Source organism: Zingiber officinale, chromosome 2B (assembly GCF_018446385.1).
Source record: "Zingiber officinale cultivar Zhangliang chromosome 2B, Zo_v1.1, whole genome shotgun sequence".
Lineage (NCBI taxonomy): Eukaryota > Viridiplantae > Streptophyta > Magnoliopsida > Zingiberales > Zingiberaceae > Zingiber > Zingiber officinale.
The window spans coordinates 148,669,087-148,690,844 of NC_055989.1; the positions used below are offsets into that span (position 1 = coordinate 148,669,087).

Here is a 21,758-nt window from a genome sequence, read left to right on the forward strand (position 1 = left end):
CTAAAAATCACAATATCTAAATTGTCATGTTGGTACTGATCAGTGAAAAGAGACAACTTATATAACTTATACTTCACACCATATCTATTTTCTAAAAACTAAAAAGTTGGTAACGATTGGGTTTTTTTCATAAATCCAAATAGGCTAGGTCCAACATTGGGTTTCAAGTCTATAAGGTTTGCTAGGAAATATGAATATGAATTAGGCATGTAATTTGGGAAGCCCAAAGTAACTAATTTATGAGTAAAAAAAATGGTTGTTATCCCCGTAACTGTAAGCTTCACATGTTCCGTGCCAACTGACGCGGAATAAGAACTTCATTTGTAGTAGTTATAATTAAGTTTTGACACTATATATAGTTTCTTCTCTCTTAAACCTTCATAGAGAATGTGATTTTAAAGAAATCCAAGTACCATAGCGCCATTAGTGGGTTTTGATCAAAATCCACTGATGGACCTAGACACCTCTGATTGCACCTATTTTAAGTCTTGTGAGTTTCTAGTATTGCAAGGACTATTTTAAGAACAGTGCTATCCATTACTAATTTAAAACTCTCTAGAGGTGATCAAAACGGATATTCCAACTCCTGGATGCTTGTTTTAGTCCATAAATGGATCGTTGAAGCTTGCATACTTTGTTTTTGTCAATAAATGTGAATCTTTCAGGTTGTATCATATACACGTCCTCTAGCAGATTTTCATTAAGGAAAGCTGTTTTCACATCCATTTGTCATATCTCATAATCATGATAAGTTGATATGGCCAGGAGTATCCGAATGGATTTAAGCATGGCTACAGGTGAGAAAGTTTCGTCATAGTCAATGTCTTGCATTTGACGATAGCCTTTTGCTACCAACCTTGTCTTATAGGTAATTACATTATCATTCATGTCAGTTTTCTTCTTGAAAACCCACTTGCACCCTATAGGCAATGCTATCAAGTGGGTCCACCAAATTCCAAACTTGATTTTCATACATGGAATTCATTTCCGACTTCATGGTTGTAAGTCATTTGTCCTTTTCTGAACTATTTAGAGTCTTTTTGTAATCAGCAGGTTCCTCATCCTCAATGAGTAACATGTCATTTGATTCTCTTACAAGAGATCCATATCTCTCAGGAATATTATGTGTCCTACCTGATCTACGAGGAAGTTGTGTCATAATTGATTGTGATTATTGACTAGGCATCTCGTTAGTATTTATTGGAATCTCTTGAATTTCATTAAGTTCAACCATACTCCTACTTGCTTTCTATAAGAAAAACTCTTTATCTAGGAAGGTAGCATGCCTTGAAACAAACTCTTTTTGTTCTAAGGGGTGATAGAATTGATAACCCTTAGTTTTCTTAGGGTATCTAATAAATAAACACTTATCAGACTTAGCGTCCAACTTGTCTGATATAGTCCTCTTCACGTAGGCAGGACATCCTCATATCTTCAAATAAGATATGAAGGGTTTTTAACTAGTCTATACCTCATATGGAGTAGTTGAGATTGCCTTTGGCGGGACTCTGTTTAGCAAGTAAACAACTGTCATAAGTGCATAACCCCATGTTAGGCCTGATATGGGATGATATCAGGCCCAACTTAGGCTTGATATCATCCTATATCAGGCCTGCATTGAAGTAGAAATTTCTTGTAACGTTGAACCACCACTAAGAGGCATAAATAAGCAATGGATAACACAATTTAACTCCTTACAACCATAGAAACTAACAACATGTTAAATGAGTGTAATCAAACAAGTTTAGGTCCATAAGTAGGTTTTGGTCAAAACACAATGATGGACCTAGGGTAATTGGATTTATGCAAACTCCCAATCATTATAAAGGGTTGAGTGAGGAGAAGGTAGATATGATATCAAATCAAAATTTTGATCAAAGAAGAAGGTGGGCCTGATATGATCACATATCAGGCCCAACGTGCTAATACCTACCATTTCAACCTAACATCCATGAGCAAGGTTTAGCCAAAATCTAGTATCACGGTGAAGCACCTTGTAAAAACTGATTAAGTATTGGAGTACATCATATTACAAGTGTTGTTGAATATTTATTCCCCACATATCGAATGAAACCATAAATTCAATTTTTGTCATCACCCTTTGCTACTGATCCGGTGATAAGGGCCCATCCCTCAAAGGGTCATGGTCACGATGGAAGTCAAAGTCTAGGCGGTCGACGCCCATGTGTCGCTTGCTGGTCAGACAACTCACTCGCCTGACCGGGACAAAGAAGTACCGATCAGATATCACCACAGCTTGGCCAGGCACCGAACTTCCGACGCTCAAAACAAGACATACGTTGAGCGGCCAGCTCACTCGGACTTACATTGAACCTCGGAACCAGTTAAAAAGGATCACAACACGACAACGGAGCTCTGACAGTGGAATGTTGGCCGAGCGGTCACTCCGCTCGGCCAAAGGGTTAGATCACTTGAACGGTTAAGGGCTTGCTGAATGGCTATCCCGCTCGGCCTACTAACAGACAAAAGGAGAATCAACTGATATCCTCGTGAGAACTCGCGCCACTGACAGGCGACATGGTTGGCGGCATGGACAGTAAAGGATCGTGCGCCGGAAGGTTCCACTGTCATATCAGAGATATGCTCGGGTCATTGAGGTATGGTGTCAGGAGTGCTTTCTTGACATGTCTTTTCAAAGTAATCTTTGAGAAATGTGTGCGCCTCGAGGATCGTGCATGAGAGCCTTCGGAGCCCTATATAAAGGGCCCCAAGCTTCAACAGAGGTAGATACATTTTTTACTATAGCTACTGTTACTTTGCTTCACTGTTTCCTCGCTTATACATCGTCGGAGACTAACTTGAGCGAGGGCCATCGTCGGGGAACCCTTCTCTGTCTCGGCACAGACGCTGCTGTGGTTGCAGGTCTTTGGCTCGGAGTTCACCAACAGTCAACAAAAGCGTCACGTCTCCCAGCATCCAAAGCCTTGACTCTTGGACAGGATCAGCTACCAAACTGTAATTTTTTTCACATCACAAACCTATTTTACAGTAGTAAATTTATACATACATCGCTAATCTTTAACTGTATTCTTCTACTAATTCACTCTTGCTAGAAGTTTGTCTTTCAACGTCGATATTCTTAACCGTTGTTGTCATTTGAACTCTTCTCTTGAAACTCTTACGACAATATCCCTAAACCCTAAATAGTCTTTTGTAATCCCGTCAAACAACACGAGAAGGTATGGTAAACAGAGAATGTTCATAATCGTTTCATGTTTATATGACCAGACAAAGGGATAGAGGGAGAAAGAGGATGAGAAGACGTGCATCTGAATTATAAAATGATTTTTAATTTAAAATATGGTTTGGATGTTAAAAAAATGATATTTGAAAAGAGAAGTTTGGTTAGTGGGAGAATTTTAATTTTTTTTACCTACATCCTTTGATATAAATAAAATTATCATACACTTTTTAGTAAATACTATATTTATAATACACTATATATATATATATAAAATATGTTTGTTGTCTGTATTCGGCGATCTCATCTTAATCACTTATGGGGAATAAGATAATACTTTTTGTTTTTGACAGTTGGATTCTATATAAAAAATCCATTCTACAGTGCCGCATGGCCCAGGGGTCCTTAATGAAGTGGTGATATCAGTGATTAAGAATGACAATGACTAAATTTATTATCGCCCTAGCTTTCTTCAATTCGTATGCCTCTAATCACTCTTCGTATGTGTGTCAGTGTGTGTGTTTTAATTAGCCTTATTGACAAACTTATTTCACCAACTTATATTTATCTTTATTTTTATAATCGCTCTTTCTTTGCAAATTGTAAATTGCAATTACACATTACAAATTGCAAATTGCAAATTGCAAATTGCAAATTGCAATTGCAATGCAAAAGAGAGTAAAAGACACGGAAAGATGGCCGAAGGCAAAAAAGTGGTTGGCGTAAAGACTCCACCTTGTTTTTTTCCCCCATAAAACCAGGAGAAGCAGAGCGCTTGCTTGTGTCAGTGGCACTGCAAATTGAGCCAGCAGAGACGAAGATGATACGGGGCAGCACCAGCCTCCTCGGCGCCTCCAATTTCGTCGCTTTCCTCGTCTCCATCCCCATCCTCGCCGGCGGGATCTGGCTCGGCGCACGGGCCAACAACACCGACTGCCTCCGCTTCCTCCAGTGGCCCATCATCATCATCGCCGTCACCGTCATGGTCATCTCCCTCATGGGCTTCGCCGGCGCCTGCTACCGCCTTTCCTGGCTCCTCCAGGCTTACCTCTTCGCTATGTTCTTCGTCGTCGCCGCGCTCCTGGGCTTCATCATCTTCGCCTTCGCGGTCACCGACCGCGGCCGCGGCCAGGCTGTCGTCGGACGCGGCTACCTCGAGTACCAGCTCTCCGACTACTCCGGCTGGCTCAGGGACCGCGTCGACGATCCTAGGTACTGGGAAAAGATCAGCTCCTGCCTCCGCGAGGGCCGCGCGTGCTCCGGCATGGCGCGGTACGACCGCGACCCGACCACCGGCGTGTCTGTTCCGGAGTCCGCCGATATGTTCTACCAGAGGCAACTCACTTCGATCGAGGTCAGTGCTCGCATCCCCTTCTCGATCTCTTCCTTGATCGCCTTCTTGATCGAACTGCAAAAAAAAAACTTGCAAATTGAATTTTCAGACGCAAAAATGTCAACTTTATGCGACGATCGAACAAGATTTCTGCGAGAAAATTGCCTTCGGAGATTAAATTTTTCTTCAAAATCTCAACTTTCGATGATTTTTAGCAACTTCGATTTAGCTTTCAGTTATGTCAACTTTATTCAGCATCTATCTATCGAAGAAGTGTGCGTTCTTGTCCTTTTAGTACTACTCTTCCATCTGATCCCCAATCTTACTTAGACTTGAAAACGGTAAAAAGGCTAAGAATAAAGTGTCTTTTTTTATTCCCTTTATCTTTCTTTTCTTCAGATTCTGCTTCTTCTGTTTCAGATTCTCTCAAAAGAGTTACAAGTGTTTTCGCCCATATTTTGTTTGTTGGCAAAAATCAATAGTTTTTTTTTCTTTCTAAATCATCTTTAATCAGTATTGTTATATCATGTCTAATTTCTGAATTGATTGAACAAATTATAATGGGTACGAAATCATAATTGATGGATTCAACTACTTTCTCATTATAGTTTTTTTTTTCACTTATATGTTTAGAATTTTATTTATGATGTGATTATTTAGATGCAAAATATATCTAGAAAAAATTTCATTTTAATGTACATAGTCAATTTTAATTGACAATGTAAATTCAACTCTATTTATCTATTATTATTCACTCTATAATAATTATAAAATCGAAACTGTTATACTACTTAAAAACTTTTGAACTTAGTTTAGTGGCTAGATAGTTATAATAACTATAGCTTTATAGCTATTATAATACACTCTGAGAATAATAAAGTGAAAGTAATTGTATAATAACAGAGATTAGTATTTTTGTCTAGTTTCTAAATAAAGTTAGAGGAATAATAATAATAAATAAACCGGGCCTAAAGTGATTTTTGCAAAATGCCATAAGAGCATCAAAAGAAATAGATCTTCTCCATAATACTTGCCTTCATGATTGAGGAACCAAGTCCTTATCCAAAATGAGCTGTGGGACCCTGGCATTTAAGTTCTGAATCGTATCTTACAACCAATGTTTAATAGGCAGAGGATCTATTAAACATGCTGCTTAAACTGCATCACATGTCTTGCCTTAAAGCCACTCGATCCTTCAGACACTAATATATTATATCCTTCCTTAAATCCTCTTCTCTAAGGATAAGATCCTACTGGATGATTCCAGGCTATCATTCTGAGGAAAACGACCCGGTCCTCTGTTTATCAACTTGGCCAATAGATCTCATATGAAAGTTTTTGGCAATATTGATAATAATTATAACATTTGGAGTGCCTTTTATATTTTTGTCTTAAATTTATATGCATTATGTAGTCTGGATGCTGCAAGCCACCGACCTCATGTGGCTACAATTATGTGAACGAGACATTTTGGACTCAGGCCGGGGTGGCGGTCGACGATTCAGACTGCGTCCGGTGGACAAACGACCAGCAGCAGCTGTGCTATCAGTGCGACTCGTGCAAGGCGGGTGTGCTCGCGAGCCTCAGGCACAGCTGGAGGAAGGTCTCGGTCATCAACATTGTCATGCTCATCCTCCTCCTCATCGCCTATGTAATTGGATGTGCCGCGTACAGGAACGCACGAAAGATCAATAACAACGAGGCCTTCGGGGTGAACAGGATGACCAAGTCGAGACCCAGCAGGTTCCAGTTTTAGAAGATGAGCGAATTGAAGGAGGAAAAGCCTTTCGAGTGATTCAGTTTGCTTCACGATACTACTGAAAGGATAAGTGCTGTAACTCGAGTAAATTAGAGAACTGATCATGTCGATCATTCTAAACTTCCTCCTCCGGCGTGGGTTCAGGAATCTAATAATCTTAATCTAGTGATTAGTGATCCGAGCTCTAGATCGGATGATTCACTGCTTACTGCTACACCTTTTAGTTAATAGGTAAAATTCAGCCAGCGTCCTTTTTTTTAAAAAAAAAAAAAAAACAGTGTCTTTCTTTGATTTGTATGGCTCCCAATTTTACGCTTTAACCGTGTATAATTATCAATTGCTCATTGTGCAGTAAGGTTATCTCTCACCTAAGTTTTCCATTTAATTTTTGAACACATCAGCCACACGTTATAACAACTACAATTTTATAATGATTAAAGGATGAATTTTAAGTTAATTTCGTATTGTAACAACTACGAAATCATAATTTCTATAATTGAAATTAGGTTCGACGTTAAGAAAATCAACTGATATGACAGTCAAGTCAAGAAGGAGTCAACTCTCAAATCGTATCAATGTCATGTCGAAATAAGCCCAGTATCACCGTTGAGTGCTCTGGCCGATCAAACCAAAAGGTTGATCGAACACACTAGGCACATCACTCGGCTGAATAGAACTTTATATTTAAGTATAGCGATCGAGTACAAGATGAACACTTGACATAAAATCTGACTGACATATTATCCGAGCGGGTGCCAAATCCCCAATATACGTCCACCCGGCCCCAATGTCGGTCAGACTTACAGGGTTCAACTCTCCACTTCTCTAAATACAAGACTCTCAACTTATATCTGCCCCGCCTCAACACCAATTAGACTTACAGGGCCTAACTCCTCACTTCTCATACGCATAACTCCTAGTCTATAGCCGGTTAGCCCAGAGCCAGTCGAACTCTCTCTAAAAACATCATTGTCAAAGAATCATAATAACTTGTCTGGGAATATGTCATTACTCTAACATATACATGCAACGAAAACTTCTTCCAACCATGGAGAAGCTAACGTACATCCTTTATCACCCAACATACTCTAACACCAGACATTCTCTGCCGCCTCATTAATGTGAAGATTATGAGAGATGGTATAAAAAAGGGATCCTCTCCGTTGACCATGACAGGCTCAGGTACGCGAGATTTCACTACCACAGTTCATCAGTTGTTACTATTATTCATCTTCTTTTCCATTTCACTCAGCTACTATTCTGAATTGAGTGTCGGAGTGTCTGTGCCCTGGCTCGATGACTAACACTTCCTTCTCTCAGTTCCTGTCTTTGCTGCGTACGTTCGCTCAGTGTCACTTTACTCCAACTCAGAGTCTTCACACGATCAACATCAAAGCCACCTCGACACCACCCCATAGCCAGTGCACCATCTTCCCCGTTTTCAAACAGGATCAAATTTGGCACCGTCTGTAAGAACATCGCCTGAATCTAAAACGCAAAGATGGAAGAGACTGAATGACTCACCACCGTCACCTTATCACAAGAAAACTTGGAGCTGCTAATAACGGCCTAAGCGTAAAAGTTAGTGCAAGAACAACAAGCAGCGATCGGGGGTCCTCTGCCTCACTACCCGGTTGCGTCAATAACAAGCCCTCACACCGAGTGAGGGACTCAAGGAGAAGCCCTGACTGAATTCCAACAAGTTCCTTCTCCTCCAGTAGGGTGCATGCAAGTGCCCGATAGTCGATCAGCTTGCCACCCATGTCACCCTCCCTGATTGCGTATCACAGGGCGTTGTTCCATGCACCGTTCGACAATATAGGACGGATGGAAAGACTCAAGTATCATCTTCTGGAGGCGCGCTCATTCAGGATCCGCGAAAGGGAAAGGCTCAGACCCCTAATGGTTCTCCAGAGCGAATAAGCATGTCGTTCTCTCAAGAAATTTTGGAGGACAGATTCCGAGTCACTTCCGCCCTTGCATGATCGGAGAATACGGAGAAGCGACCGACCCAGAAGATCATCTACTTAAATTTTAAAATGCAATTATCCTTCATCAATACACGGATCACATTAAGTGTCAAGTGTTCCTTACCACTCTTTCCGGCTTGACACAAAGATGATTCAGTCAACTCCCGGTTGAGTCCATTTGCCGCTTCAAAGATTTTCACAAAACCTTCCTGCACCACTTTAAAAGAATTAGTAGAATTAAGTAGACACTTATTATATATCTAATGATCTAGAATTAAGTACTTTAAAAGAATTATTTTCAACATTTGGAGTCCATGAAACAAGATGTGCAGATCTGAAAAAGGAGCCAAAGCACAACATTGCCTTAAAGGCAAAAACGGACGAACGAGATTCTGAATCTTCTCTTGATGATGACGAAATGATACTCATGGTAAGAAAATTTAAAAAGTTATTTAAAACTATAAAATTTAATCTAAATGCAAGGTACAAGAAGAAAAATAAAAGTAAGATGCTACCACTGCAATAAAGAAGGGCACGTGAAAAATAATTACCCAAAATTGAAGAGCAAGGACAAGGCCAAGGAAAAGAACAAAAAGTCAGATCAAACCGACAAGTATAGAAATCTAAAGGCGACGTGGGATGAAACATCGTCCGAATCAGAGATAGAAGTGCTCGTCGGAGTTGCGCTAGTGGCAAGTCACCAAGAAGATGAAGACGAAGCAAGATCATCCGAAATGACTAATGAGCATCGAGAGCATCGATCAAGAGAAAGTGACATCAGAAGAAAGCAACACTTCAGAAAAAACTTCAGATTATGAGATCGACAAGGCAAGTCAGGTACGGTCTTTTCCTCCTGACAAGTTATTTCAGTTCATAAAAATATTATCAAAAAATTACTATAAGGTAGAAAAAGAAAATAAAGAGTTAAAATCAACCTTAACTATATCTTGTTGACTAGAAAATCTTGATAAAATTAAAAATTAAAAATTAAAAATTAAAAATTAAAAATAGAAATAGAATATTTGAAAGATCATGCATACTCACATATTCAAAATGTTAGAAGATATAATAGTTTAAATTAGTATTTTAAATACCATAAGGTTCAAATTAAGAAAATATCGTATAAATATATTCCTAAGAAATTATTAAATAATGATGTAGGAAGAAATCTATTTTGGGTTCCAAAATCATATTTAGATTAATTTTTTTTTTTTTAACTTTCAGAGAGAAAATTAAATATTTACTTTCATTAAAAGATTTTGTCTAGAAGTGGTTGTTGTTCCAATAATCAAGAAGGCCTAGTGTCTCGCCACAGCCTGGAAGTCAATTACTGAAATAAATGTTTAATTCCTAACTGTGAAACATTTAATTATTAACTAATGCTTTCAAGTGTTTATCAAAATTTCTGTTAAAAATTAATTAGAAGTTAATTTTTTGAGAAAGATAACTTTATCACTTATCTATAGGAAAAATTTAAAATTGTTCTGAATGTTAAATTTTTTTAATTATTTAGTAAAACTTATTTTTCTCTGAAATATATCATATTCTCTATTAAAGGAAATTTTTCAAATTTTTTCTAATGCATTATTACTCAATATTTTTTTCATACTTTTGAATTTAGAAATTATCTTGAGAGTCATTTCTCTCTATCCAAATTTTTTCAATTTTTTTTTAAAAAAACTTTATAGATCCAAATTTTTTTTTTTTTTGAGTGTTCCCTTAGACTTTTCAATTTAGACTTTCCAAGTAACATTTTAAAGTACCCCATTTTAAAGTGATCAAAGGGGGAGTAGTGAAGATTAAGTCTAGGGGGAGGGTAGTATAATTTTTTTATAATTTTTGTACTTGCAAATATTTATAACTGTTATTTGTTTGTAATTTACCCTAATTTTACTTCGGATTGCTCACATCAAAAAGGGGGAGATTGCTGGTACCCCAAGATAGTTTTGATGTGATCAACCAAGTCAGGTTAGGTCTTGTTGTGGTTTAACCCTTGTGTTTAAGTGTGTAGGAACTTAGGAGCACAAGAAGTCGAGCGAAAGATGCAACTAGCGAGAATGATAGCATGGGAGAGAGTCGACAGGCTCGGTGCATCCGAGGGACGAGGTGCTGCAGAAGATTGCGGGCGAACAAGAAGGAGGCGTGCGACGTTTCCGAGGGACGAGGAGCTGGAGTGGAAGGTTTTTCGAGAAGGTCGGAAAATGAGTTCAGGTGAGCCCTATTCCGGATGACCGAAATTACCCAAGCAGGTGAAAATCGATGCAGAAGACTTGGACAAATGCGAGCAGAACCGGAGCGGAAGACCGAGATCGAAAAATCAACAAAATGTTGACTTTTTGGTCCGGGTGCCTGGACCCCTGGGACTGCCCAGGGGCGCCTTGTTTCGGCATCATCGTTGATACGGGTTCAGCACGGTCCAAGCGCTCGGAACTGGTCCACCCAGACCAGAAAAATTATCCAAATGCAACAGGGCACGTCCTGTTGCGACATGGATAAAAGTTTATCCCCCTCCAGGTGTCTGGAACCCTTTCATGCGCCCCGACCAGGGCTATAAATAAAGCCCTAGTCCCAAAAGGTCAGAACAACACTTGTAATTGATTTCTCTTTAGTTTTGTTCTGTAATTGAGTGCTTCAACTGATGTAAGAGGCTTCTCCACCTGAAGGAGATTATTTAGTGAATTTCAACTTCCTTAGAATAGCAATCTCCTGATTGCAAACCAAGTAACCCTTTTGTGCCTCTTCTTTTTTAGTTTTTTTTTTGTGTATGAAAGTGTTAGACTAATCAAGCCTGTAAAGTTCGAGAAAGGATTTTGTTTGTTTTTATTGTGCAAGTAATTCACCCCCGTCTAGCTGGTCGCCAAGGGACCAACATATTCCAGACTCCCAAGTCGTCCGACCAAATAATTAGCGAGCAGGCTCTCGTGCCAATGTCCCAGGCTCTCGAGTTGTCTGGGTGAATTATAAGTAAGCATGCTCTTACGCCTATAGTATAGACTCTCGAGCCGTCCAACCGAGTTATAAGCGAGCGCCTATATTCCAGACTCTCGAGCCGTCCTACCGAATTACAAGATGCTATAAGAGAGGCCTCCATCAAAAGTTGCAGGAAAAACAAAAGAGAGAAACAATTGATGGTATAGACATGTACAGGAAGGGCAGTGAAAGGTGGAATTAGCATGAGTCATGACAGATGCAGAAAAATGGGCCAACAGGGAATCTATGAACACTCATTGGAGAGACGGTAGGACTTGCAAATAACAGGGTATTCAATTCACCAACTATCATCTGCACTAAGTAAAATGAATAGACAAGGATTCTCAAGGAATCCTATCCCTAAAAAATCATATGCTCAAAATACAAAGTGCAGGCTTCATGCTGAGAACTGCAAAATGATAGGCCTATGAAAAGAGGCTGAATGGAGAGGTAAAAATGGTTTGGTCATCCTATTGAGCAGGCCATGCATGGTGCGAGTGAACTTGGCCTCGCGGCAAAAACTATCCTGAAAAAAATGCCTATCCAACTTATTTTGGATATGGCTGCTCTGTGATTCTCTATTTCTCACAATGAGAATCATTTGCCAACCAATGCAGTCAATGATATGTAAGAGTGGTATCTTAAAATACAAATTATCCTAGTAAAATTTCAAATTAAGTCCTCATCGAGTGGAAGACAATGTCTTAATAAGTATAAGAAAATATCTCGTCTAAACCATCATGAAGTCATTATACAACTAGCAGAGGTTAGAAAATCAGGATCCAGATAATCTTTTAAGATACCTGTGTGCCGTTGGACATTTTGCTTCATGCATGCATCTCCTCTTGTTAACTTCTAAGTCAAACTCTATGTTGCGCAACTAATAACCTGTGGCAAAAGGTGAAGAAAAAATTATCAGATGCACAATTCCTTCAAAAGTTTAGACCAGTCAGACAAGCATGACTTCGTGAAAAGAGAATAAATCCTCATATATTAGTTAATTGATCAACTAAGAACCAAACATCACTAAAAGTTGTGATCATAGAAGTGAGAACTTGGACTAATTAACAACGCTAGAAAGCGTTCGTTCTTGCTGCTTCAAATTATCTCTGCGACAAAATTCAGAACCACAACACTAAGGAACTTCAACTCAATTGCACACGAACCACAAGCAAATGATGTCTTTAGAATCTTTTAAGTTGGCATGTTTAGAGAGACGAAGCGTACATAAGTGATTTTAGTTTGATTAGTAAGTGATGATGACATGATGGGAAATATTTGTTAAAGATGAAGAACATTTATGTATCAAAATAAAATGAATAATTCCAGAGTCAACTAGGATATTTGAGTTTGGAGCTACCTCAGTTGTATTAAGATTCTCCAAATATCTAGGTTTGTACTCTAAATGGACCTAGTTTGAGACAACAACTAAAAGATTGTGCAACTGGCAATTTTTATGAATCTTGACCAATAGACTACACAAACCAACAAGTAGGGGCTGATTTTGGGACATATCTAGTGTGAAGCCCTACTTCATGTCAAGAAGATACATTTGAGGATTACTACTAAATAAGGTTGTTTTAGGGCATGTTTACAAATGACTTCTCTCTTAAAAGTTTAAAATTTGAGGGGAAAATAGTTGCCCAAGTATATATCAGCTGAAGGATAACACATGAATGGATAATGTACTCGAATTTTAGTTGCAAAGAGGGCGACAATTATCATTCAACAAAAAAAGGGCAACAGGATGCTAGAATATGCCCTAGAAAGACATAAACGTCTACAAAATGGTTATTAGAGAGAAAAAAATAAAGCAGAAAAGTATGTCCAATAACTTACAGAATTTTTGGCCAATTTCTTCCTTACAGCTATCGCATAGAAGAATCCCGCTCTCCTCTATCGCTGGAAAGTAATACACGGGTATCGTATTTACTATCCAGAACCATCCGTCACCGAGTACCATTCTGAGAGTCGAGCTAGCGATTACCTAACCCAGAAAACAAGCACAGATTAAATCTTGAATAGATCTGAGAGATAAAGCGGCGACAGTAGGGCACCCGAGGTACACGCGGGAGCATAGGGTGAGGAAGGCCATCGGGCACCGTTGAGGAGGTAAAGGAATACTCTGAAGTAGAAGGCGAAGAAGAACGCGTACTGGAACTGCTGGAAGGCCGTCTGTGGGAATCCTAGATCTCGAAGGCAGCGCTCATGGCGTAGGTGCGCGACTCGGCCTCCTCCATCCATCTCAGAGTATGGGCCGGTGCGATCGGTGGTCGCCGACTAGCGGGAGGAGGAGGAAGGAAGCTGTTGACGATTCGATCTGTCTCTTCTAGAATGTCGGCGCCGGTTGGGCGAGTTCAAAAATGGATGCTCTTCCACGTGTTCGACGCGTGATCGTCAATTTTACCATTTTGTTGGACAAAATTCTAAAAAAAATAATTAATTAATTGAATCAGATAAGAATCTGAAACGGACTGATCCCGTCGCATAAAAACTTCCCACCGACGAAACCCTTAAACATGTCTAGGAGATCTTGCTTGATAAACAATATTTATTATTAATTTTTTTAATATGTATCTAATTTTTATAATCGGACTAATTCCGAAGAAAAATCGAAAAACATGGCCCCGTACTTGTCTTTGTCTAGGTGGAAAAAAATTATTCCCTAACCTAAATACCAAGTATGTTGATTCTGTTATTTCTCAATTATTATTTTTATTAATTAATAAAAAATAATTTACAGATAAATTCTAGATGTGATGTCGAAATTGATTGTATCCCTATCCTCCGTAATAACATGATGTCACGTTGTCTATTTATTGTTTCCACATACTTAACTGAGTTAGTAAGTGGCAGGTTAATTGTCACATAAGATCTTGGAATCGATTCTCAGGATTGGTGGGGCATAAATCCCTGTACCCTGTGTAAACTCCCCTCGCCTGTCACTTGTCTTCTCAGTCATCATAATTTACCTCCTCCATGTTGATTTTAGGACGGGTTGACAAGGCACTAGGGACGTTCCTTAGCTACCGGTCAGTTCCAACCATGGACGACAACCCTAACTTCCACCATCCTTGCCTTCGACTTCAAGACGACGCTTTAATTCTCTTCCAACTTTAGTAGCGTCACTCATCTCGCTCCTCCCATTGTCGCTCGTCCGTCCTCCCCCGACGATATTGTCTCCCCCCTCCGCCTCACTTACTGATCTTCATGCCCTTTCCTTGTCATCATTCATGGAAAAACCCTCGTCGCTCTTGAGGGTGTGGTCGTCAATATGGCTACCTCTGCACTACCACGACCGGATCGACGTATCCTCCACATCGACATATCTTTACATCGACGCCAAAAATTAGTAGTTGTAGATTGTGAGTTCATCCGTGAGAAGCTCGAGCATGATCTCACACCGCGCTTGAGGACTAACTATCTCTATCTACTAACAATATCGATAAATTAATTTAATAATTTCATAAATAATAAAGATTATTTAATAAAAATTTAAAATTCAATGAAATATATAACGTGCTGGGCGGACTTAGTTAATTCGGAATCAACTAATGCTAATCTATCTAGTTATAATTCTGAAATCTGTGAATCTATAGAGTCGATCTCATTATTTATCATCTCACCGTAACCCCGGGACATGTACTATAAGATTTATGAAGCTTGGAGACAGCAGTGGGCCCCTGGCAATGGTTACATCTTTGTCCTATACCTACAACTTCTTCTTCTTGCACCTTTATTTCCATCAACACTAGTAGATGTTTACGTATGTTTTCTACTGCCATATATGCCTTACAATGGACTTGTGCGTGGGAAATCAACTTTGTTAAAGCTGTAGGTTCAATTTCAAAGCCCTGAATTGAAAGGCACCACCGTAAAGTAGGAAATAATGGAAGATATATAGCTTTTCTATCAATCTGTTCTCTTGTAGGATTGCTTCAATTATTGCAAACTAGAAACAATGTCATCAAATTGTTTCATATGATAATTAGTTTGTGGACACGAATTATATGTTAATTATCAGTATGTGGATCGAATATCGATCTCATGAACAGAAGGTGACAAACCCTCATTGCCAAGTCAGAGCAAGGCATCGTATTCATTCGTCTCCACCCCAATGGAGCAAAGCTTTGCATCATTCCAATCAGTTCCTCATTACCTTCTAAGAATATTACTTGTAGCTCTATAGATAATCCCACAGGCCGCAACCATTTGTCTATATATATATATTTAGTAGCTTTCTCTGTTATATATATATCTACGATAATTTATCAGAATATCAGTCATTCATGTTTCGATTCTGCACCTGTTTCCGGCGGCGCCGGCGGCGCCGGTCGGCGTGGCACGAGTACAGGGTGTGTTGCTTCTTCCGGCGCCGGTTCAGGCCGGTGTCGACCGATCCGCCGGAGGCGATCAGGAAGGAGTTCGAGGAGTACGCGGACGCTGGCGGTGTGATGGGGGTCCGAGAGCTGGCCGAGTTCCTGGCGGAGGTGCAAGGGGAGCCCACAGACTCCGGCACAGCGCAGGCCATCATCGACGACGCCAGGGAAGCGAAGCCCCTGAAGGTGTTCCAGAAGAAGAAGGGCCTCTCCCTCGACGCCTTCTACGGCTTCCTCTTCTCCGACGACAACGCCGCTCATCGTCCCGACGGAGTACGCATGCAGATTAGATTAGATTAATCAAATTAATACTTCAATATTCATTTATTTATTGAATCCTCTCCGATTTGCAAGCACTTCTTTAAATTGCTCCAGGTTTCCCAAGACATGACTGCTCCACTGGCTCACTATTTCATATACACTGGCCACAACTCCTATTTAACAGGCAATCAGATCAGCAGCCTCTGCAGTGATGAACCAGTCATAAAGGCATTAAAAAATGGAGTGAGAGTCATTGAACTTGATCTCTGGCCTAATAAAACACACACTGATATTGATGTTCTTCACGGAGGGTACATTTACTCAATCTACTCCTCTCTCTGAAATATAAATTCCTGTCTGTCTGATCGATATCATTAACTTTGCAGTACATTGACTCAGCCAGTGAAACTCATCAAATGCTTGACCTCCATTAAGAAATTTGCCTTTGTAGCATCTGAATATCCAGTCATAATCACTTTTGAAGACCATTTAACTGCGGAGCTTCAAGCTGTAGTAGCTCGGGTACATTAAAAAATTAGCAAAGTGTTGCGATTCTTTGATTCTGATATACGTTTACATGCCATTTTGATCACTCTGTTATTCCCTGTATATTTATTCAGATGCTGACGGAGACTTTTGGAGCCATGCTGTTTACTTCAGACTCCAAGTCGCTAGAAAATTTTCCTTCTCCAGAAGCATTAAAAAGGAGAATCATAATCTCCACTAAACCACCAAAAGAGTACCTTGAATCATCATCCAAGGTGTCCAAGGAAGAAGACGAAGAGCAAAAGGGAGGCGAAGTGAAACCATGGAGTGGAGAGCTTTCAGATCATGAAGACAAACCTACTGATGTCAGTAATCTGCAAAAAAAAACGCACGCACACACACACACACACAAAGAAATTTGTGTCTGATATAACTTGTTCACTGACAGATTCAGCAACAAGTAAGTGACCAGCTTGATCGTGAAGAAGAGGATCAGATAGTAGCGCCTGAATACAAGAGTCTGATTGGAATTGCAGCAAAGAAACTGAAGAGTGATTTAGGGGCCGCTCTCAAGATTGATCCTCACAGTGTGAGTCGTCTCAGTTTAAGTGAGCTGGCATTGGAGAAAGCTACTGACTCCCATGCAACTGAACTCGTGAGGTACTACAAAATGCATCTTTGTTGGCTTACTGTAAATCTTATTCTGCAAACAAGAAACAAACAAAGAAAATTATAAGATGATCTTTCAGGTTTACTCAAAAGAACTTGCTGCGGATATATCCCAAGGGCACTCGAGTTACTTCTTCCAACTACAAACCATTGCTTGCTTGGGCGCATGGTGCTCAGATGGTTGCACTAAACATGCAGGTATACAAATATGTTATGGTCGAGCCGCAACCGACTGTAGAAAGATAGCTGTTTCAATTGTTGATGAAGTTTCTGATGTATACAGGGGCATGGCAAAGCATTATGGTTGATGCAGGGCATGTTCAGAGCAAACGGAGGCTGTGGGTACGTGAAAAAACCAGATAGATTGTTGAAGAATGATGATCCAAATGACGTCTTTGATCCCAAAGCTGAACTGAAAGTGAAGAAGATTCTCAAGGTGAGAGTGTATACTGGAGATGGCTGGCGATTTGATTTCGACAAGCATCACTTTGATCCTTATTCTCCTCCAGATTTTTATACAAGGGTAATTAATCATGGATATATAAGCAGCAATTAGCTAATTATTAATTTGAACGTATTTGCGATGTTAATTACAAGAATTGGATGATCGAGGAATTGGTGTAGGTTGGGATAGCTGGTGTGGAAGCTGATACAGTAAAAATGGAGGAAACACATGCAATCGAGGATGACTGGACGCCGGTTTGGGATGAAGGGTTTGAGTTCCGGTTGAGGGTTCCCGAGCTCGCATTGCTCCGGATCGAGGTTTACGAGCATGACTTGTCGGATCCCGACGACTTCGCCGGCCAGACTTGCTTGCCGGTGTGGGAGTTGCGGACTGGAATCCGGTCAGTGAAGCTTTGCGATCATGAGGGAGAGACTCTCCCGTCGGTCAAGCTATTGATGCGCTTTGACATCATTGATGTGGCTTGAGATCCTAAAGTTAATGTAGGCCTAATGGGCCGGGCCGGGCCGGTTCTAACTAGACGGATGTCACGGACTTAAAAGTGGAATTCAATTCAAGTCAATTTCACTTCCGCAAAAGGAAACTTCTTCTTCTTAAAAAAAAAAAAAAAAACGACAATAAAATAAAATAAATAATATATTGTATCATAATTATCGTCAAAAGTGGCGACAGCCTTCCCTATCTTGCGTTCCATTCGACTCCACTCTTCGCTGCTGCTCCTCCTCCTTCCAATCATCTTCTTCATCTTCCTCCGATCGGGAGAGCTTCTTGTTCGCCAGCCCTCGGATCCAATATTTGGTCTCGCTTTCATGGAACTCGGCTCCATCTCCTCCGCCCCCCGCACCGTCGAGGAGATCTTCAAGGACTACAGCGGCCGCCGCGCCGGCATCGTCCGCGCCCTCACCCACGGTTCGGTCCCTCTTTCTCCCTCTGGATCTTTTTTTTTTTTTTGTCTTCCTCTTGCTTTACTTGCTTAAATTTTTTCTGCCTTTGTCGGTTTCGCAGATGTCGACGAGTTCTACGCCCAGTGCGATCCCGGTGTGTAATCCTTGGGTGTTTATGTGTGGATCCGGCTGGGTTCGGGTGTTTTTTTTTACCGCGTTTGTGGGTGGATGCAGATAAGGAGAATCTTTGCCTCTACGGACACTCCAACGACATGTGGGAGGTGAATTTGCCGGCGGAGGAGGTGCCGCCGGAGCTTCCGGAGCCGGCGCTTGGCATCAACTTTGCGAGGGATGTTATGAGCCGAAGAGACTGGCTCTCGCTCATTGCCATGCACAGTGACTCGTGGCTCTTGTCCGTCGCGTTCTACCTTGGGGCACGCCTCAACCGGAATGAGAGGTATGGGCTGAATTAGGAGCTATTTCTCCTGCTCTTGTTCTGATTCTGGTTAGTAGGAAGAGACGTTTAAGGAATCTGCAAGATTTACAAGCATTGCTCTAGATGTGTTTTCCATATGTTGGCTTGTTCCTGCGGTTTATTTGATTAGAGCAATAAAGACTCTTTACAGTAAAGATATTAATGAGCAGGGATAGTGCCAAAGGAAATCACTATTTTTGTTAACTTTTGCATAGATAGATTTTGTGGGTCATAATAGTCAGTTAATATAGTAAGTTCTCACATTGGGTGAATATTCACATGTTTGTACGCAGTGGAGCATACAAAGAATTTTGACCCAAAATACCACCCTAGTAAGTTAACATGTTTTTTTCATAGACAGATATGAGATATATGCATGACACATTCCAACTACTTGTGCAATTATGCATGTGAATTCTTGTTTCATACTAAAATGATGCATTAAAGAATGGGAAAGATAGTAATATGTTTTAGTTACCATATATTTTACCTTTATGTTAGTAATTTCTTATTTCCTTGTGTTCTAGATTCAGTTCTTGATACTTTCTCAAACTTCCATTTTGGTCACTTGCACAACTTTGACATATCTTATTCTATAAGATTGTTGATTTATAATCTTGAATAAAGCTAAAAGAAATTGAGATCATGATACTTATTTACTTCTTTGAAGTAGCCTACTTGACTATCTAAACTACTCTTAGGTGGAAGTTCCGCATATTGTTTTAATTCTTTAATTTATTGAACCTGTATTTTTTTTTAAGATTTTGCTAACCACACAAGATATTCTCATCTTGCTACTGCCCACTACTAGTGTAGCAATTTAAGGAGAGTTACTCATGTTCAAGCACAGTGCATGAATATTGGGCATGATTATCTCTGTGTGTTGACTCTCATGTAGAGCTGACAATCTGTGTCATGTCATGTTAATTGAGTGACTTTTGTCATTAGTGGCTTCCCTTTACCCTTAAACATTCAACTCTTTTACGCTTTAAGCTATAAAATGTATTTCTTGTCCTTGAATATGTCTGAACCATTTCTATCTGTTGTTGGAGCCAGCTAATATTTTGTCTCATATTTATGAAGTATTTTATAAAATTAATTTATTCAATAAACAGTTATCCATCCTTTTGTTGTGAGGGCTTCTTTCCACATGCCATGTTTCAGGTTAGGTTGGACTGAGACACACCATTGGGTTGTGTCTTGTTTTGACATCTCTAGTCTTGTGGATGGGAAAAATGTAAGCTTTTTAAGATATGGGCTGATCAATGTGATAATTCTGATTAGACCGATTTAACTACTGCGAACATTTGGTTGTGTGCATAACTGAACTCAAAACTGCCCCTGTTTGTCTTGGCTATGTGCTACTTTGTGTTTCAGCTAATTCTGTTCATGCTTGATTGTTAAGCTTAAATTTAATAAATTTGAATACCGATTAGTTTGATTTGTTTGTTTCCTCGTCGATATGGTCATTTATGAATTCCAACATATTGGAATATTTTTTAATTATTTATTTTTTTGGTTTCAAAAGCTGATATTTTTTTCTTTGGCCACTTTAATTATACCATATCGTGAGCTACAAATGCATTTCTTGGTTTCCAGAAAGGTAAACAAACCATAAAATTAGTTGGCTTTCAAAGTGTGAGTGAGACAGGTTTCTCTTATAGTTAATTGAGGAATTAACAATTTTGCTGTAGAAGGAAACATTGGCTCATTGACTGAAAGTTCACTACCATCTGACGTCTAACGCATTTTTCAAACCTTCTGTTCTCCTCCTTCATTCCGACAGGAAACGCTTGTTTAGCATGATCAATGAACTTCCAACTGTGTTTGAAGTTGTTTCAGATAGAAGACGATCAAAAGAAAAGTCTGGTCTGGACATTGCAAATAAATTGAAAGTCTCAAACAAGGTAATAATAAGTTAAAAACCGATCTCTTTAATTTCCCTTTACTCTAGTATGTTGTCCAGTAACTATTTACTTTACAGCGAACTGGTGATGGACAGATAAAAAGCAACCCGAAGCCAGCTGATGAGGGATACGGTGAAGATGATGACGATGAACATAGCGAAACCCTTTGTGGAACTTGTGGCGGAAGCTACAATGCAGATGAATTTTGGATTGCCTGTGATGTCTGTGAAAGATGGTTCCATGGAAAATGTGTGAAGATTACTCCCGCAAAAGCTGAGGGCATAAAGCAGTACAAGTGCCCCAGTTGTAGTTCAAAGAAAGGCAGGCAATAAGAACTTGGTGCCAGTATCCCCCAATGCAAAGGAAGTAAGTGGAGGCATACTTTCTTGTTAACTGTTATTTACCAAGTAGCTATAGGGCATATCGAAAGTGCTTTCATGTGAAACAGAATCCTAATGTTCAAAGAGTGATTTAAGCAACCATACGGCTCCTCTCCAATATTAGTTTAACAAGTCACAAATGTGTTTAATTGTTGAATCTACTTCTGTAACTTCATTGAATTGTATCAATGGCATGCTGCTCGTGCAACTTCATGGATTCATGTTCAAACTGCTCTCTACTTTGCTTATTTAATAGTATGCTTGTGCATCGCTGTGAATTCTTTGAACTAAACATTAATGGACCGAATAGACTGATTGTTGTGCTGCTTCTTTTTTCTTTTTTCTTCTTTCTTCCTTCTTTTTCTTATTCTTGTTTTATTCATGTTCAAATAAAAAATGTTAACGAATTTTGAAGTGTTCTGCACGTACATACGTGCAACTAATTGACCTCCATGTCATCAAATTAAATTGGTTGTCGTATTGTCTTCATGTCAATTCCGTTGAATTGGAAAATAATAAAACGAGCCTCTCCTTTTGTTAAATGATAACTGCATTTTCCTTTATTTATTTAATTTTGAAAATAATAGTCAATATACTTGCTTTTTTAATGGGCAAAAACA

At 39.6% G+C, this 21,758-nt stretch overlaps 3 protein-coding genes across 5 annotated transcripts; all 3 read left to right on the forward strand.

Annotated features, from left to right (window-relative positions):
- Nucleotides 1-3,932: 3,932 nt before the first annotated feature.
- LOC122047765 (tetraspanin-3-like) lies at nt 3,933-6,661 on the forward strand. The gene is made up of 2 exons (XM_042609233.1): nt 3,933-4,556; nt 5,950-6,661. The coding sequence occupies exons 1-2, from the start codon at nt 4,023-4,025 to the stop codon at nt 6,289-6,291; spliced, it is 876 nt and encodes a 291-aa protein (XP_042465167.1). The 5' UTR covers nt 3,933-4,022; the 3' UTR covers nt 6,292-6,661.
- Nucleotides 6,662-15,254: 8,593 nt separating this feature from the next.
- On the forward strand, nt 15,255-18,102 carry LOC122047766 (phosphoinositide phospholipase C 2-like). Of its 2 annotated transcripts, none has more exons than XM_042609235.1 (8): nt 15,255-15,886; nt 15,989-16,185; nt 16,261-16,396; nt 16,495-16,725; nt 16,809-17,020; nt 17,110-17,227; nt 17,313-17,465; nt 17,654-18,102. In XM_042609235.1, exons 1-8 carry the CDS (start codon nt 15,524-15,526, stop codon nt 17,957-17,959), a joined length of 1,716 nt encoding a protein of 571 aa, XP_042465169.1. In that variant the 5' UTR covers nt 15,255-15,523; the 3' UTR covers nt 17,960-18,102. The 2 variants fall into 2 exon arrangements, with proteins under 2 accessions (XP_042465169.1, XP_042465168.1); XM_042609234.1 differs by having other exon boundaries at nt 15,256-15,886; nt 17,313-17,552.
- A 48-nt stretch (nt 18,103-18,150) lies between these two features.
- Nucleotides 18,151-21,355, forward strand: LOC122047767 (PHD finger protein ALFIN-LIKE 1-like). 2 transcript variants are annotated; one of them, XM_042609236.1, is made up of 5 exons: nt 18,151-18,401; nt 18,498-18,530; nt 18,611-18,833; nt 20,638-20,758; nt 20,836-21,355. In XM_042609236.1, exons 1-5 carry the CDS (start codon nt 18,302-18,304, stop codon nt 21,088-21,090), a joined length of 732 nt encoding a protein of 243 aa, XP_042465170.1. In that variant the 5' UTR covers nt 18,151-18,301; the 3' UTR covers nt 21,091-21,355. The 2 variants fall into 2 exon arrangements, with proteins under 2 accessions (XP_042465170.1, XP_042465171.1); XM_042609237.1 differs by having other exon boundaries at nt 20,854-21,355.
- Nucleotides 21,356-21,758: the final 403 nt, after the last annotated feature.

Coding starts and splice junctions, on each gene's coding strand:
- LOC122047766 (XM_042609234.1), top strand. CDS start 15,524: ATGTTTCGATTCTGCACCTGTTTCCGGCGGCGCCGGCGGCGCCGGTCG. Junction 15,887..15,988: donor CCGCTCATCGTCCCGACGGA/GTACGCATGCAG, acceptor AAATTGCTCCAG/GTTTCCCAAGACATGACTGC. Junction 16,726..16,808: donor ATGAAGACAAACCTACTGAT/GTCAGTAATCTG, acceptor GTTCACTGACAG/ATTCAGCAACAAGTAAGTGA.
- LOC122047767 (XM_042609236.1), top strand. CDS start 18,302: ATGGAACTCGGCTCCATCTCCTCCGCCCCCCGCACCGTCGAGGAGATC. Junction 18,402..18,497: donor CGTCCGCGCCCTCACCCACG/GTTCGGTCCCTC, acceptor TCGGTTTCGCAG/ATGTCGACGAGTTCTACGCC. Junction 18,531..18,610: donor CTACGCCCAGTGCGATCCCG/GTGTGTAATCCT, acceptor GGGTGGATGCAG/ATAAGGAGAATCTTTGCCTC.
- LOC122047765 (XM_042609233.1), top strand. CDS start 4,023: ATGATACGGGGCAGCACCAGCCTCCTCGGCGCCTCCAATTTCGTCGCT. Junction 4,557..5,949: donor GGCAACTCACTTCGATCGAG/GTCAGTGCTCGC, acceptor TGCATTATGTAG/TCTGGATGCTGCAAGCCACC.